The sequence below is a fragment of the Clavelina lepadiformis genome, chromosome 5, assembly GCF_947623445.1.
Source record: "Clavelina lepadiformis chromosome 5, kaClaLepa1.1, whole genome shotgun sequence".
Lineage (NCBI taxonomy): Eukaryota > Metazoa > Chordata > Ascidiacea > Aplousobranchia > Clavelinidae > Clavelina > Clavelina lepadiformis.
Genome location: NC_135244.1, coordinates 23,957,369 through 23,972,918, shown reverse-complemented (window position 1 = coordinate 23,972,918; position 15,550 = coordinate 23,957,369). Strand labels below are relative to the sequence as shown.

At 45.4% G+C, this 15,550-nt stretch overlaps 1 protein-coding gene across 4 annotated transcripts in view; it reads left to right on the top strand.

The window, feature by feature from the left end:
• The first annotated feature begins 282 nt into the window (after positions 1-282).
• LOC143459501 (usherin-like) overlaps positions 283-15,550 on the top strand; it is a 31,638-nt gene continuing 16,370 nt past the window's right edge. The window contains exons 1-36 of one of the 4 annotated variants that reach the window (XM_076956688.1): positions 283-663; positions 966-1,181; positions 1,505-1,815; positions 2,029-2,088; positions 2,403-2,568; positions 2,773-2,959; positions 3,049-3,239; positions 3,467-3,587; positions 3,693-3,790; positions 3,904-3,997; positions 4,141-4,336; positions 4,413-4,543; positions 4,980-5,138; positions 5,228-5,417; positions 5,556-5,761; positions 5,920-6,109; positions 6,197-6,310; positions 6,394-6,522; positions 7,128-7,256; positions 7,377-7,507; positions 7,604-7,725; positions 7,812-8,055; positions 8,324-8,582; positions 8,758-9,027; positions 9,246-9,421; positions 9,556-9,700; positions 9,913-11,459; positions 11,625-11,829; positions 11,922-13,183; positions 13,541-13,802; positions 13,965-14,070; positions 14,138-14,332; positions 14,418-14,496; positions 14,561-14,700; positions 14,902-15,068; positions 15,133-15,329. In XM_076956688.1, the coding sequence (XP_076812803.1) occupies positions 374-663; positions 966-1,181; positions 1,505-1,815; positions 2,029-2,088; positions 2,403-2,568; positions 2,773-2,959; positions 3,049-3,239; positions 3,467-3,587; positions 3,693-3,790; positions 3,904-3,997; positions 4,141-4,336; positions 4,413-4,543; positions 4,980-5,138; positions 5,228-5,417; positions 5,556-5,761; positions 5,920-6,109; positions 6,197-6,310; positions 6,394-6,522; positions 7,128-7,256; positions 7,377-7,507; positions 7,604-7,725; positions 7,812-8,055; positions 8,324-8,582; positions 8,758-9,027; positions 9,246-9,421; positions 9,556-9,700; positions 9,913-11,459; positions 11,625-11,829; positions 11,922-13,183; positions 13,541-13,802; positions 13,965-14,070; positions 14,138-14,332; positions 14,418-14,496; positions 14,561-14,700; positions 14,902-15,068; positions 15,133-15,329 (8,685 nt within the window). In that variant the 5' untranslated portion in view covers positions 283-373. Of the gene's footprint in view, positions 664-965; positions 1,182-1,504; positions 1,816-2,028; positions 2,089-2,402; positions 2,569-2,772; positions 2,960-3,048; positions 3,240-3,466; positions 3,588-3,692; positions 3,791-3,903; positions 3,998-4,140; positions 4,337-4,412; positions 4,544-4,979; positions 5,139-5,227; positions 5,418-5,555; positions 5,762-5,919; positions 6,110-6,196; positions 6,311-6,393; positions 6,523-7,127; positions 7,257-7,376; positions 7,508-7,603; positions 7,726-7,811; positions 8,056-8,323; positions 8,583-8,757; positions 9,028-9,245; positions 9,422-9,555; positions 9,701-9,912; positions 11,460-11,624; positions 11,830-11,921; positions 13,184-13,540; positions 13,803-13,964; positions 14,071-14,137; positions 14,333-14,417; positions 14,497-14,560; positions 14,701-14,901; positions 15,069-15,132; positions 15,330-15,550 lie in introns of those variants that run through there. The other 3 variants (XM_076956689.1, XM_076956691.1, XM_076956692.1) reach the window with 3 other exon arrangements.

Below are 15,550 nucleotides of genomic sequence, written 5' to 3'. Positions count from 1 at the left end.
ATGACGAAATAGAGCCTTTCATGAATATTGCAGCAGGGATCTAGGAACATAAAAGAATGCATGGTAGCTGTGGATAGAATGGAAGAAAAAGTTTGGTTGGAGACAAAGCTACTTATTAGGTCTCGAGTCATTTTAGCAAGAGATGGTTAGACAGCGAGCAAGAAACTCAACTGTGCTTGCTCAGGAAGGTTGTTCAGCCATCAAGATAGCGCAGTTGTGATAAATAACTGATCAAGTTAAACTTAACAGACGACACCCGAACTTTCTCGAAAAAATTGTAAAAATCACCAAAACAATATCTTTTACAGAAAATTTCAAAAACAGCACAAAATTTTAAAGTCGCAAGTAAGAAATGGTGTTCTGAAAACCAAAGATGCTGAGATCAGTTCTTCCACATCTTCTTCTCCTGGCCAGCTTCACTGCTCCGTCATCATCACAGCAGGAAAGACAAAAGGCGGGAGCACGCGTCCCAGTTTTCCACAACATCGCAAAGTTTAAACCGGTCTCCACCATCATTGAAGCAAATACCTGCGGGTTCTACTCGCAGACGGACTTTTGCGCCGCTGCGGAAACCGCGGACGGCATAAACGACGGAGCCTGCAGCCGGGAGATCTGCAACCAGAAATGTCCGCACCGGGACAAGAAAAACGATCCATCGCCCAAGTAAGTTGAGGTTTTAATTTCACTTCATGGCTGAAAAGCTGGATTGGGACAGAGGTCGGTGTTGTAGCATAATTTGATTCTATTTGAATAAGAGAATGAGACGCTTTGTAGAAACGAGAGAATAAGAAGCCTGTCACAAGCAAAAAATTCATTACATATAATAATTCTGATACATTGTCAGCTCGAAGCGTTAATTAAACATCTGCAGCACGATGTGACTACGAGACATAGACATAGTATAGACATAGACATAGACATAGTCGGGTTGTTTGCGTCTAAGAATAATTTGCTCGAAATTTCAGTTTCCTGAACATGCTGGAAATTGCCCAGGGCGGGAGATGTGTGATGCCGGACAACCTCGACCTTCCTCCGCGGAAAACGGGACAATCATTCCGCTTTATAAACGACCCCGAATGCGGGGTCAACCCTCCGAAGGTGCCCAGGATGGGGCGGGATAAGAACGGTCTGGGGCAATTTACCCTGGCTCTCTGGATCAAGCAGGAGCCGAACAATGCCGGGTGAGTTCTAATAACTTGGTTTGTGTTATTTGCTTCAAGTTGGCGGCACTGTAAGATAATGTTGGACATTTATAACGCGCTATCCGCTTTGCAAAAATTTCGAAAGCATTGGAGTAGATATTTTGGCTGTTATAAAAGTTTCTAGAAATCTGGGCAAAGTTTCCCCAGTTTAATTCCAATGCTGGAATAGTCCGCACATCATATGATGAGAATCACAACTATGCATTCTTCTTAATTTCAACTCGCAAACCGCTATATTAACCCCTACCAACGATTTTCAAACAACAACGAGGTCTTTGTTGAGTTTTCTTTCTAAAATCTAGAATTATGTTGGAGAAAATCGCTGGCCCAGGTCGCAACAAACAAGTCGTCATCACGCTTTTACTCAGCGCGTTTTCGACTATGATGCAATACTTGGGAGCTGACGGCCGAATCCACCTCAAAGTGATCAGGAATGCCCCAATACCCTCAAACACATGGACCCATTTCGCCCTGCAGGTCTACAAAGATGACGTCAGCGTGTTCTTGGACGGTGTAGGACCGGACGGGACAGCGACCGCCGTTGAGAAGTTGGAGATTCCGACCATAGATGACAACAGACAACCTCTAATCAGAATAGGACAGAGGATCAGACGTAAGTTGTGACAAAATCTTCAAGAAGAATTTTGTTAAAAGTTTTTTCCGTTTTATTTTTTTGTTGCAAACAGACCTTAAACAAAAATTATTTCATTCTCTAAAATTTTTCAAAGTTAAGTTGCCAGAAAATTTCAGTTTAAGTTCATCTTTCAAGAAATTTACTGCTAATCCCGATCGTTCATAAACAAAGTATTTTAATTTACAACATCAGCACAGACAGAGAACTTAACCCTGCCCGACTTTGAAAACCTTGCGCGTCGGGCGATGAACAGTAAGTCACGTGGTGTCACACGTCACTGATGGGGCATGTTAATGTTTTCAATTCAATGTTGATGTTTTTCCATCTAGTGGGGCCAATCATGGACAAACATGTTCTAAAATAACTGTTATTGTTTGCTTCTCACCTATTCTCATGGATGTTGTCATGTATTAGTTTCACCTCTGTCATGGTGTCATTATTCGGTGACCACAATTGTCAATTGTTGCGCCACTCAAGAGTCGTTGTGTCGTCATATGAAGCCCTTCATGTGTTTCTTGCGCCAATAACATCAAATTGTGATGTTATTGTCATACACTGTGACGTAGGTACCCCTCAATTTGTGGGCAGGATGTTCGACTATCGCTGGTACGATCGCGCCCTCACGAATCGCGAGATCGACGAACTTGCAAAAGGGGCTTTCCCCGCTGTAAAGATCCAGTCAAACTGTCTGTGTCCACCAGGGTTTCCGAAAGTCCACCCGACAAAGCCAAGGTACGAAGTTATATTCAAGTGGCTGATTACCAATGTCAGCTAAACCGTACAAAACTTGGCAATACTCTGTACATGGCGTGTGCATACATACACAATGTGCTCACAAGCATTCATACACGGAGTAAACCTTGAACCCAAGCAATGTGTGATGCTTCATAGGTCTTCGTTCTTCAATTATGTTTTATTAAGATGTCTATGTAAAAGGTTCTGCATTCCGAACGGGGCCTCTGACGTCGACACCGAATCCATGCAACTCCGTCTCCACCCCAACGCTCACCCCCTCGCTTTCGTCAACGATGGGGACGAATCGACGTCATGGATATCGAAGTCGGGAGTCTACATGCCTGGTGGCGTCACAATAACCATTGATCTCGACAATGGGGAATACGAGGTTATTTAAATATTTCAGTGCAACTTTATTATGTTTTTCGTTTAGTTTTTCTTTGCTTTAAAAGTTTAAACCACATGTTTTCATTTCAGATTTTCCACGTGGTGATGCATTTCTACAATTCTCAGCCAGGGGGAATCACCATCAGCCGGAGGTCGAACGGCACGGACGGGGAAATGGAAATTTGGGGATATTTTGCGGACGATTGCGATCTCCGCTTCAAATATCCGGACAACGGGAGACTCCGCACGTCGGACGCAGTCAACTGTGAAAGATTCGACGAGTTCGTTTGATTTATTCTGCTCATTTCTTATTTTTATCTTCATTTATGATATCATTGTTCATTATGATGACATTATAACCATTATAACGTCATTATAGTGTCGTTTATAGCTGTTCCGTTTGTTTGTTTTGTTACGACTCGACCTGGTATTGAAAGTATTGAACAGTGTTCATTTGCATGGAGCGACAAGTTTTTTCGAGCTTCACAAGTTTTCTTCATGTTTTTAGACCTGTTCCCTACAGCAACAACATTGTGACGTTTAAGCTCCTTCAGGGGAAAGTCCCTAGAAGAGGTGAAAACGATTTCTTTAACACCCCGAAATTAATGGAGTTTGTCAAAGCAACCCAGGTCACTTAGAATTGATGGTTATTGGAATCGCATGAATATTTTATAACCAGCTGTTTTTCTATTCGCCTGTTGCGTGAAATATTCATGAAGGTTCCTCCACTCCAGGTGCAAATTCGATTCCAGTTCCAATACTACACCTCACCTGCTGACGTCAGCACCAAGCATCAGTATTACGGCGTAAAAGAAATTCAAATTGTCGGGAGGTGTGTCGTTATGACGTCACAGGGGCTTTCACCTGAAATTTTAAGACCAAATCAAGCAAAGTGAAGATAGATTTCGTTGCCGTATCTTTAACACTTCTGTGTTCTTCTTGTAGATGTAACTGTCATGGACACGCGATCTCTTGCGACACCTCGCGGAACCCGTATCAGTGCGATTGTCTGAGAGAGAGCCACACTGAAGGCAGCATGGTGAGGAATAAATATACAACTTTGTCATCTGAACCTACAACTGATAAATCGCGACACAGCGCTTAATACGCGAATCACAAGCCCGGTTAATCTTCCGAAAAGGTGATTTAAATCAATAAATAACTTCGACCAAATTGTTTCAGTGCCAACAATGCCAGCCATTGTTCAACAACAAAGCATTCCGCATCGGCGACACGAAGGACGAATACAACTGCCAGCCCTGTGAGTGTCACCAGCACGCCGACAGATGCCACTACGAGAGAGACGTCGATCCGTTCCCGGATGACTTCTACCGAGGAGGAGGAGGCGTTTGTGACGATTGCAAACATCATACTACAGGTGATTGTTACGTCATAGCGTGAGTAATTGTTTCGCTTTTTGGATCGTTTTTTGACTCGCTTTTATCCCTCTGAAGGGCGCCACTGCGAGGTTTGTGTAGAGTTATATTTTCGAGAAGCTTCCAAGGATCTGGCGGCACCTGAAGTTTGCACGGCGTGTAGGTGCCACCCTGGTGGTGTCTTCAACGCCACTATGGATTGTGAAAAGGCGAGTTTTGTTCAAGAAACTTTTGATTTAAAATCCAAATAAATATTATAAACTTGTTGTGGAAGCATCATTTTTCTAAAAGACTTAACTTGCTGACATTTTCTCCAAACTCCTCCACAAAGTCGCATCATTATGCGTAAACAATTGATATAGATTCCTGTTGCGACTTCTTCTGCGGTGAAATGCTGTGACGTCATTTATCAGTTTTTTTATATGGATAATGATCCGCTTTCAACGCACGTGCAGGACAACACGTGCTTATCTTGCTTATCCAGCTCTAATTTTGTTGCTCTTTTAGCTTGAGGTCTTAGCTTAACGCAGGAACTGTCTGTCTGCTGCACCCAGCTAATACGTCATCATCCATTGAAATCTTATTGGCATGTAGTCACGTTTGTTGTCCTGTTCAACCTGTTTAATGTCTACTTTTGTCATCCAGGTTGGAGGTCAGTGTTCTTGCAAAGAGAAGGTGACCGGCAGAAGATGCCACCAATGCATCAATGGTTTCTACAACCTGGACAGATACAATGAACAAGGTTGCGAAGATTGCGGATGCCATCTAGCGGGAACTGTAAATCGGACTTTTACTTGCACCATGGTAAGTTTAATGATTGTGAATAAAGTTTCGCTTGGTTAGAGACGACAAGGTACTGTGATAATAAATCGATTGTGACGTTACAATCACAGAGAAGAGGTCAATGCAAGTGCAGAGAGAACGTTCGAGGAAGGAAATGCTCGGAGTGCGAGTTTGGATTCAAGAACTTGACGGACTCCAACCCACAGGGATGTGAACCATGCAACTGCAACGACACGGGGTCGATCGACCAGAACTGCAATCCAGGCAACGGGCAGTGCTTCTGCCGTCAGCACGTGCAAGGTAATACCTAGGTATCTATGATAATTGCACTGTCACTTGGTGGCAGCAGTGATCTTCATTGGTTACACATTTTTCATTTGTTTGTTAGTCGCGGTGTACTTTTCTGTACTTTCTGTAGTTTCTGTACTTACTTTCCAGGGCTCTTTTGCGACGATTGTGCCGACGGCTACTGGGGTTTATCAGGCGACGGGTGTCACCCGTGTGCGTGTGACCTTGCCGGAAGTGAACCCGGAACTATTTGCGACAAAGTGACCGGCCAGTGCGTGTGCAAGGCAAACACACAGGGGAGGAAATGCGACGAATGCGTCGATGCGTTTTACAGCCTCAAGTCAACCAACAAACAGGTGGGTGGAGTAATTCTTGAAACTGATCAAACAGCTCTTTATGAGAACTGTATCGTTCTATTTATATTAATGTGGTTTGTACCGCATTAGTTTGGCCCAATGAGACTCAAGATTAAATATTTTCTAAAATTGTTCAAACAATTCTTTTGCTTTTCAAGGGCTGCGAATCCTGTAACTGTGACCCACGTGGGACATCTAACGGATCATTAATATGCGACAAAATTTCAGGACAGTGTAATTGCAAACCAAACGTTGGTGGGAAGATTTGCAACGTATGCAGGGGAAACACCTTTGGGCTGAGGGCCGACTTGGAGCTAGGATGTGAAGCGTGCAATTGTGACCCCATGGGTGAGATTTATGATGTCATTAAGGCTTGCTTTAATTCAACCAATCAAAGCTAAATAAGTATCAACAAAACACGTCACTATTTTTCAGGAACGTTGCATGGCCAGGAGATGGCGCCACACGAGCTGATATGCGACCCGAACAGCGGACAATGCGTTTGTCTATCAAGCAGGGAGGGGCGAAGGTGTGACCAGTGCTCACCAGGTCAGTATCTGGCCGAGCTCTTGCACAACGGGGCTGAAAACCAGGATACGTTTTGATCAAATTGCAAAATGTCTATGTTTCAGGATTTTATCTTCCTCCGAGCAACGAGACCGGTTGTCTTCTGTGCGACTGCCACCCTGTGGGCAGCACGAGTCAAACGTGTAACAATGTGACCGGCAAATGCCGATGCAAACCGGCTGAAACCGGCGCAGGTCTGTACTTTGTCGCTTCACTAGTTCCCTGCGTGTTTTTCATCACCTTGCTGCAGTGTATGTTGCTGTGCAGGCTACACAGGCGTTAACACCGCATGCCTTGGTCACGTCTTGAGCTCCTTGTTACATTTTTCAGCCTTGAAATTTTAAGCTTTATTTTTAATCTACATGCTGATGCTTATACTGCGCTGTGCATGTTCCATTCTGCGCGTCTTTGCATTCCACTGAGGCTGCACCTTCTCATATTCTTGCATTCACTCGCTGCAGATGTCGCTGACCATAGCGTGGTGCCTTCACTGCCTTGTCATTTCATGTCGTCGTTTTCGGTGCTTTATTAAACCCAAGTGCAATTCAATGTCTCCATTACTAATTTACAGAACTAGAGTAGCTCATTTATTTTCATGTAATGACAAATAAAACATACCAGGTCTTTATACGACTGAAATAAACGCCCATCCAGTAGGCCTTCTGTAGACCGACCTGAATGAGGTAGCGCAGACGAGCATCTCCTGTTCAAGTCAAGTCAAACGCATGCTCATAACTTAGGTCATGACCTCTAACGAGTAACTAGTTCCCGGGAGCAACTAATCCCGGATGTTTGCCAGGTTTGACCGGAAGAAGATGCGACGAATGCGACAAAACATTCTGGGACTTTCATCCTCTCTTCGGTACCTGTCAGTCGTGCGGATGTGAAGTGGCCGGAAGTGAACACGGCGAATGCAACGTCATAACCGGTCATTCGAAATATTATACCTCGTTTTGCTGTTTGGTTGTGCGGTCAATTGAATAGAATTTCACGTCACAATGCTCATTTTCCACTTGCATTAACAAATTTCAATTATGACGTCACGCAGGTCAGTGCCCTTGTAAAGGCAACGTCGTTGGGAAGCATTGCGACACCTGCCGACCGGGATCTAGCCACTTGAACAGCGAAAACCCGATGGGCTGTTACTCCCACCCCGAGCAACAAGCATCACCAACTGAGGTGAGAATACCAGAGACATTTATTTGACGTCATTAGCCACGCTGCGTGTTTTGTGACAAACAGATTTCGCCGTGACGTAAGTTTGGGCATTTTTAGAAAAACGTAACGTCACGTTGGATATCTCTGACTTGGAATCCCCCCGATCTACCCAACGGTGACACTTTGACCTTTCGATTGTTTCGTAACAAAGAAATGATTCACGACCTGAACGATTCAAGGTAAAGACCTTCATTAAGAAAGTTTATCACAGCTGGTAAATACAATTGAAATTATAAGTTGACTTACAAGTTATTCTTTGGTAAAGCCCCTTTCGCACCTACTTCTACAATGACACCGGGCTACTTCCCTACACCAACTACGACTACTACATTGAGACCAGCAATGTGGGAGGAACCGCCATCAGCCCCACTTTAAGGGTTCAAACCCTGGCGGGAATTCCTACGGGAGTTCCCCCGTTGAAAGTATCCAACATCCGGGCTCACAAAGCGACTTTCAGTTGGCGGGAACCGGAAGTGGCGCATGGTCCGATCGAGACTTACGTTCTACAGGTTCGAGCTTTTTCGTGTTGAAATATCAGCCAAGTCCAGACGCTCGTTTTTATCAAACAAGCGTCCTAATAAAAAATGTAGAGAAATTAATAAAACCTTGTTTCAAATAAAAGATCTAATTTCTAAAATAGACTCACTTCCATAGAATGTAAACCAGGAAACAGACGTAATATTTGAACTTTCAAAGGTCATAGCTTTCTTAAGAAAGCAAAATTGGACAAAGTTAAAGAAAAATGAGACAGTAAGTTCCATTTTAACTCTTTTGCAGTCAGTGACGTTCGAAGCCGACGACGTCTACGAAGTTCATTATCGCGGTTTATCGACTCGTGTCGTCGTCGAATCGCTTCGTGCGTTCACTAACTACACTTTCACCCTCCGAGCTTGCACGAGTGGGGGGTGCGGGGACAGTTTTCCCATCAGCGTAATAACACCGGAAGCGAAACCGAATAAACAACACCCTCCAGTGGTGAGGGCGGTGTCGAATACTTCGCTCCAAGTTTGGTGGGAACCCCCCGATGAAGCAAATGGTGAAATATCTTTTTTTTTTTTATGAGAATTCGCTGAGTGTGTGAAAGTATTTGCGCATTCCTCTCTCACATGTTAAACTCCGTCGCTTCGAAACCGTGTTGAAATATTTTTTGTATTTGTTCGAAGGCCTGTTGTTTGCCTCCTTAAAAACTTTGTTTATTTTCCGCTTTTCAGGAATAATCATTCAATACGAAGTGATGATGCGGGGAATACCCGACGAAACTGGGGCACATCACCCCCTGCAAGAAGTCGTGTTCCGAAGTCACGGGTCGTACAACCCGCGCCCGGTACCCAGACCCGATTTGCTTGCTATTCCTCCTCCGGTAAATAACTTCACCCAGGAGGGGCTGGAACCTTTCACGGAATACGAGTTTCTCGTCTCCTCTTCAAATAGTCTCGGATCAGTCGAGAGTTCGTGGGCAAGGGGACGGACCCTGGAAGGGGGTAAGTCAATGCTGGGGGGTGCAGTGATTATTTGAGGGGTTCTTTATAGCATGGGTTTTATATCATCATTGTTAGGGCGCTACCTATTTACCTGTGCAAGTCACGGCAAGGCCTTGGAGCAGGTTCCATGCAGTCTCTGGCAACGCAGAGATTAAAGAAACTAAACTTAGTTAAAGAAAAACAAAATTAAATGCTGTTCAGCCGAATCCTTTTTGCAGCCCCCGTCTACATGCCCGGCCCCCGTTTACGCCCCTTCTCCTCCTTTCAAATGAACATCACTTGGAGAGCCCCCGACCCCGTCACAGAAGCGCGCGGTGACGTCAAAATGTATCAAGTTATCTTGACTCGAAACAACACGAGCGGAAATCCCTTCGCCCCGCCAAACGAAGACGTAGTAAGTCATTATTGCTCTGGGTGACGTCATAATGGTATATAGAAATACGTAATTCTTACGCACAATGAAAAGGTTTCTACACAATGCTCTATGTTAAATTCTGAGTCCTACATTTTTTCTTTCTCTTCACCCAGGTCATCTACTCATGTGGACCTCATATTCAACACTTCCTTGCTTCTGGCTTTGAGCCATACACGTCACACACCGTCACAATGAGGCTTTGTAACGCAGTCTCTTGCATTTTGAGCTCGGCCAGCAATGCCACGACCTTGCCAGCAGGTAAGAATAAAGCGTTTACAGGATCAATTATGCTTTATACTGTGAAGTTTAGCTTTTACCTGATTCAAGGCAGACGAGAGATAAAAATTTCTCGTTTTAAGCTTCATAAATCCAGTAGAATTGCGAGTAGTTCAATGTGAATCCGAACTCAGGCCTATTTTACAACATTTTATTCTTGTAAATGCTCGACATTTTGTTTCTTCTTTCCTAAGCCCCAGAAAATCAACCTTCACCAAGGACCGAACGAAGCGGTCAGTTAATCAACCTCACCTGGACTGACCCCGAACATATTAATGGTCCTCGACCCGATTTCATGCTGCTTCGTTCCCGCGTAGCATTTTCGCAGCCCCCGCTAGAAATGTCGCGTGGAGTTCGCTTTCCAGGTCATGCTTACGTGCGATTCCCACCTTCGGTACTTCCCCGCGACGCTTCCTACAGCGGAATCCAACTTCATTTTCGAACTCATGAGCCCGACTCGCTGCTGCTCCTTGCGGCGTCCGCGTTGTCGTCAGGTGACGTCAGAGAGGAGTACGTCGTGCTGCAGTTACGCGATGGTCGCCCTTGGTTTCTTTTCGACGCGCAAGACAATCCGACCGCTGTGACGACACAAAAAGACGGAAACCGGCGGTACAATGACGGGCAGTGGCACCGGTTCGAAGCGAACCGATTTGACGGCGACGGCTTCATTGAGATAGACGGCATTCATACCGGCTCTAAAAAGAGCGAAGGGTCAACCAAGGTCATCGGGATGAATGACGGCGTTTATGTGGGGGGATTACCCACAGATTTTGCTCTAGCGAGACCAACGGACCGTGGCGAACACGTGGTAGTAAGACAGGGTCACGTGGGTTGCGTAAAAGACATCCGTATCCAAAGAAACGGAGCATTGGGCAGTTGGACGAACGTCACGTGGGAAGCAGCTGACCGGTGGCACCGCGCCTACGACTTGTGGCAGGGCTGTCCATTTGACCTTGACCGCCCAAGTTCGCATTTTCTTGGCAGGGGTCACCTGAAAATGGGTCAAGTTCTTGGCGCTCTTGATCCTGCCTCCTGGTCTGTAGAATTTAAGCTGAGGACCGAATTTCGCTCTGGAATCTTGTTCTTTGCTTCAGACAGCGATGATGTGTACATGATCGCCACTTTGCGCGATGGCTCTATTAAATTCTTAATTTCAACGTCGCAAACCGACGTCGTAGAAGTTGGAGTCGATCCAGGGGCCGTCATCAAGAACGCCAGTATTTGTGACGGAGAGTGGCACAGAGTCGTGTGCTCGTTTTCTCAAAGGAAGTTGTCGGTTGAATTTGATGGAATGCCAGGAAACGTCAGCGATTTTGCTTTCGGTGAAACAACTTTTGACCTCAATCGCGACTTCTACATCGGGGGAGTTCCCTTTGAGCGGTTGAATGCACTGATCGCGGTTTTAGAAGACGACGCGAGATCTTTCGGAGGCTGCATGCGCGATTTCGCGATAAATGGAAGAAATGTCGACTTTATTCGAGATTCCGTATTTGCGTTAAACGTCGATCTTGACGGTTGTCCCAAGGGGGCCCATAATTCACCCCAGTACCCCGGCGCTGCCAGCGGAGACGGTTCAGGGGATACGTTGGAGTACCCCTCCGAAAGTTACCACAGTCCTCTCTTGTTGCGTAACAATGGCTCTTGTCAAGAGAACCCGATTGATGTTTTGTACGACGGGAAGAAGCGAGGATACTTGGATCGAAAACTGGAAGATGATATTTTTACACGATTCTTGTTCAAGGTGTGGCTTTTAGCAGCAAGATTGGAAAGTTGAATGCATTGATGGTCATCACAATCACAACATAAATTTACTCATTCGTTAAATAATTTCACAACGCCAACTATGCTTTTTAATTAGTCAATGGGTTGTATTTGAAAAGTAAAACTTAAATATATTTTCGTCCAGGTCGTCAGTTCAAACGCAGGCGGCGAGGCGCAGAGCGATTGGATGGTTGCAAGATCAGGTGAGGGAGTTCCCCACACAGTACCAGGCCCGTTCAACGAGAGAAGCGTGAGTGGGCGTGAAGTCGAGCTGGAGTGGAGACGACCAATCAACGCGAACGGCGTCATCGTCAATTACACTCTGTCGGCCTTGCCACTTGCAAGGGCAGGTAGGAACGCACATGGACATCGTTTATATTTCTATTTATGTTGACATCAAACAGAACTTGTATATGGAATCAGCTGCACTGTGTATTGGCAGATGACATGAACTCGACTTGGTACAATACTTCGAACACGATTAACGTGACTTTTATCGGCGATCACCACATCGGGAACATCTCTGGACTGAGACCCTGGACCAATTATTCGATCACAATCACCGCGTGTACGATCAGTGGCTGTGCCAGCAGCCCTGGCAGCACAATGGTTGCCACACAGCAAGAAATCCCATCCGGAGTGCGAGCACCCACTGCTGTTGTGGACGCTCATAACATGACCATCCACTGGACGGAACCAGAAGCACCCAACGGCCCCTTAACGAGGTACACGCTTTACCACAACCAGAGCAGAGTGTACAGCGGCCTCGAAACCCATTTCACTATCCAAGGACTTCCCGTGTTTACGCGCCAGCTCTTCAGCCTGGAAGCTTGCACTTCCGTTGGATGCAACGCTAGCCAGGAAGTGACGTTGTACTCAGGACAACTTCCGCCAGGTCACGTGGACCAACCGATGGTCACGGTTCGCGGCCCCCACACTGTCGAAATACGATGGCTCGAACCGGCGATTATGAATGGCATTCTAGAACGATACGTGTTGTACTTGCGGGATGCCAGCGTCGACAATGAAGGCCTGGGTGACGTTGTCCACAACACAACAGATCGCGTTCTTCTTCATACTCTCTATGACCTCATTGCCGGTACCGATTATTACATCACACTCTCAGCTTGCACAGGTGGCGGGTGCAAGCTCAGCAGCCCCACCCCGTGTCGAACGATCGAAAGCGTACCGGATGGAATCCCACCGCCAGATGTCACATCAACCGATCCTCATTCGTTCGATATATCGTGGTCGAAGCCAGAACTTCCCAACGGAGTCATCACCTTGTACAGTCTCTACCAGAACGACATCCTCACCCATAACTCCAGCGGCCCCTCCTCCACGCAAGTAGACGGTCTTACCCCATGGAGCCGGCACTCATTCAGAGTCAGGGTCTGTACCAAGAAGGGGTGCTCTTTTGGACCCACCGTGGTTAAAAGGACCCAGGAAAGCCCCCCTGAAGGAAGTGTAAAGCTTTCAGTCACTGTCTTGGGCCCTAGAACCCTAGAAGCAAGATGGGGAAAACCCGTACGTGAGAATGGGCGCATACATTACAAATTGATATGCGATGGTCTTTTTTACCGAAGTCCAGACGACATGGACTACACGACCAACAAAGAGCCAAGGGTCGTGTTGAATTCAACAGATGCAGAGAAATGGATGAGAGTGGAAAGTCTGATCCCATACTCTGACTACATTGTCAAGGTAACTTGTAGAAAACATGTTTTCGATTATGGAAAAGAACATTTTGCAAGGGAAGCAAATTGATAGTGGAAAATAAGAATATGTGTTTTCACAAGATTTTTTCATCGATTTGTAACGAAGTAACTTATTTCAGTTATGTTAAAGCCGTGATGTTTAAAGAGTTTAATTTTTGATCCAAGTCATGACTTCATTGCCAGATTATAATCATTTCATATTTTTACGCTTTTGGCTTAAGAACAAGCAAAAATTTACTGAAATGTTTAAGTTAATTTCAGAACAATCTCCCGAAACTAGCTTTAGCATATGTATGTATATATTTATTACGTCTGTTCAATTGTGACGTTACCATTTCATTAGGTTAACGCCTCCAATAGCGCCGGTTACGTCATTAGCAGCATGAGGACGGTTGCTATGCCACCCGGGGCTCCCGATGGCGTCATCGAACCCATTCTGACGTCACAATCGTCAGACTCGATCTTAGCGTCGTGGAGCGATCCGGCGCGAAACAACGCTCCCGGTGATGCTTACTTCCAACTCAAATATCGATCCTTATTTCCGCCCCAGGTCGAAAGAGACGCTTTTACGTCAAGAACACGTCAGATGACCTTCAACCTGACAGGTGGGAAATGTCGTCAAACTCGAACAAACGAAAGTGACGTAGTTTTTTTTTATAAAAGTTTTAGAATAATATTTCTATGACAAACCACACTTTGACCGGCCTCACTACTTGCAAGTATCTAGCTCCTCACTACACTAAGCTTCATTGTTATGTCAATCGCAGGCTTGTCACCGTACAAGGAATATGAGTTCCAACTCATCGCTTCCAATGCGCATGGAGAGACATCTAGCGTATGGGCATCGATCCACACCCAGATGTCTGTTCCAAGGTATTATGTGATGTCTATGTATCAGAGTTGCATGAGATCTGCCGCATTACCTTCTCCATCTTTTCAGTTCGTTAGACCCGCCTATTATATACGCAAATGACGCGTGGTCCATGTACGTCACGTGGGAAAACCCCTCCGAGCCGAACGGAGTCATTCGATCGTATAACTTGTACCAGAATGACGTATTAAGAACCGAGCTACCAGGCAACGTCACCAACTTCCTCGCAGACAACCTCACTCCTTTTACAACTTACTGGTTCCGGTAGGTGGTGCCTTTCTTTTCTTGACCTTGTGGAAGTTTGTTTTGTTGTTATATAACAATTGTTTTGTTGTTGTCCACCAATCAGAATAGAAGCTTGTACATCCGCTGGCTGCACCAAGAGCGACCCCTCGCGACCAGTCACCACCAGTGCGTCCGCTCCAGAGGTGAAGATTTCATTGAAATAATTCCCCTAACTTTGTTTTTTTTGTGAACTGTTCTTTGTCTTAGGGCGTGCACTCCCCTGTCCTCCGGTCAGACACCCCAGCTTCGGTCTTTGTGACGTGGAGCGCTCCTGATGTGACAAATGGGATTCTAGATAATTACAGACTTGAAAGGAGAAGCAACAAGAGTGATGATGGAGATCTCAGGTTGGTGATGACGATGGTGATGACGTTAAAGTAAAAAGAGATGATACGTTGGGTTTCGTAAAATACGCTTGAAAATTTGTGTTCAAATTGCCGTGTTTTAGTTGAAAGGCTTTTAATGTAAAACAAACGATTAAATTATGTTTCCTCCAAGCTATGCAAATTATCCCATTTTCAATTTTTCATCTAATTATGATCTTCCAGTGATTCTGAAGTTCTGGGCGTCTTTGTCCCCTCTCAGTCGCTGCGCTATCTCGATGAGAGCGAACAGCTCCGACCTTACTCGGCCTACCAGTACCGCGTCATCAGCACCACGCTTGCCGGTGGCTCTACCACCAGCCAGTGGGCCACCGTGAGAACTAGACCAGGAAGTGAGATAATTGCTCGAAATTGCTTCCGGGTTCTTAGGTTAGATTTTCATGACGTTGTTGGTAGGGCCTGGAGGGATAGCAGCGCCTCTAGTGACTATATCTGGCTCCGAGTCTGCCCTTGTTGAGTGGGAAACCCCTGAACAAGAGAATGGACCAATCACAGGATATGAGATCTCTTTTCCGGAGCCTCGCATACGTATTGACGACGTCACAATACGAGAAAGGAACGTCACAGGCCTCATCCCATACACAGATTATGAGGTTAAAATTTGTCATTATCAACCAGAGGAAAACGGCACACAAAATGATTCGATTAGGCACATTTGTTTGATCCAGTGGTTAATTGCAGGACTTTATCTTAAGCTTAATAATTTTAAGAATAACAGCAACAGTATTAGTATTAATAATAGTACCTGCTCTTTTGGTTATAATATTATTATTAATAGTAATAGTAATTAATAGTACCATTATTAGTAGCAAGC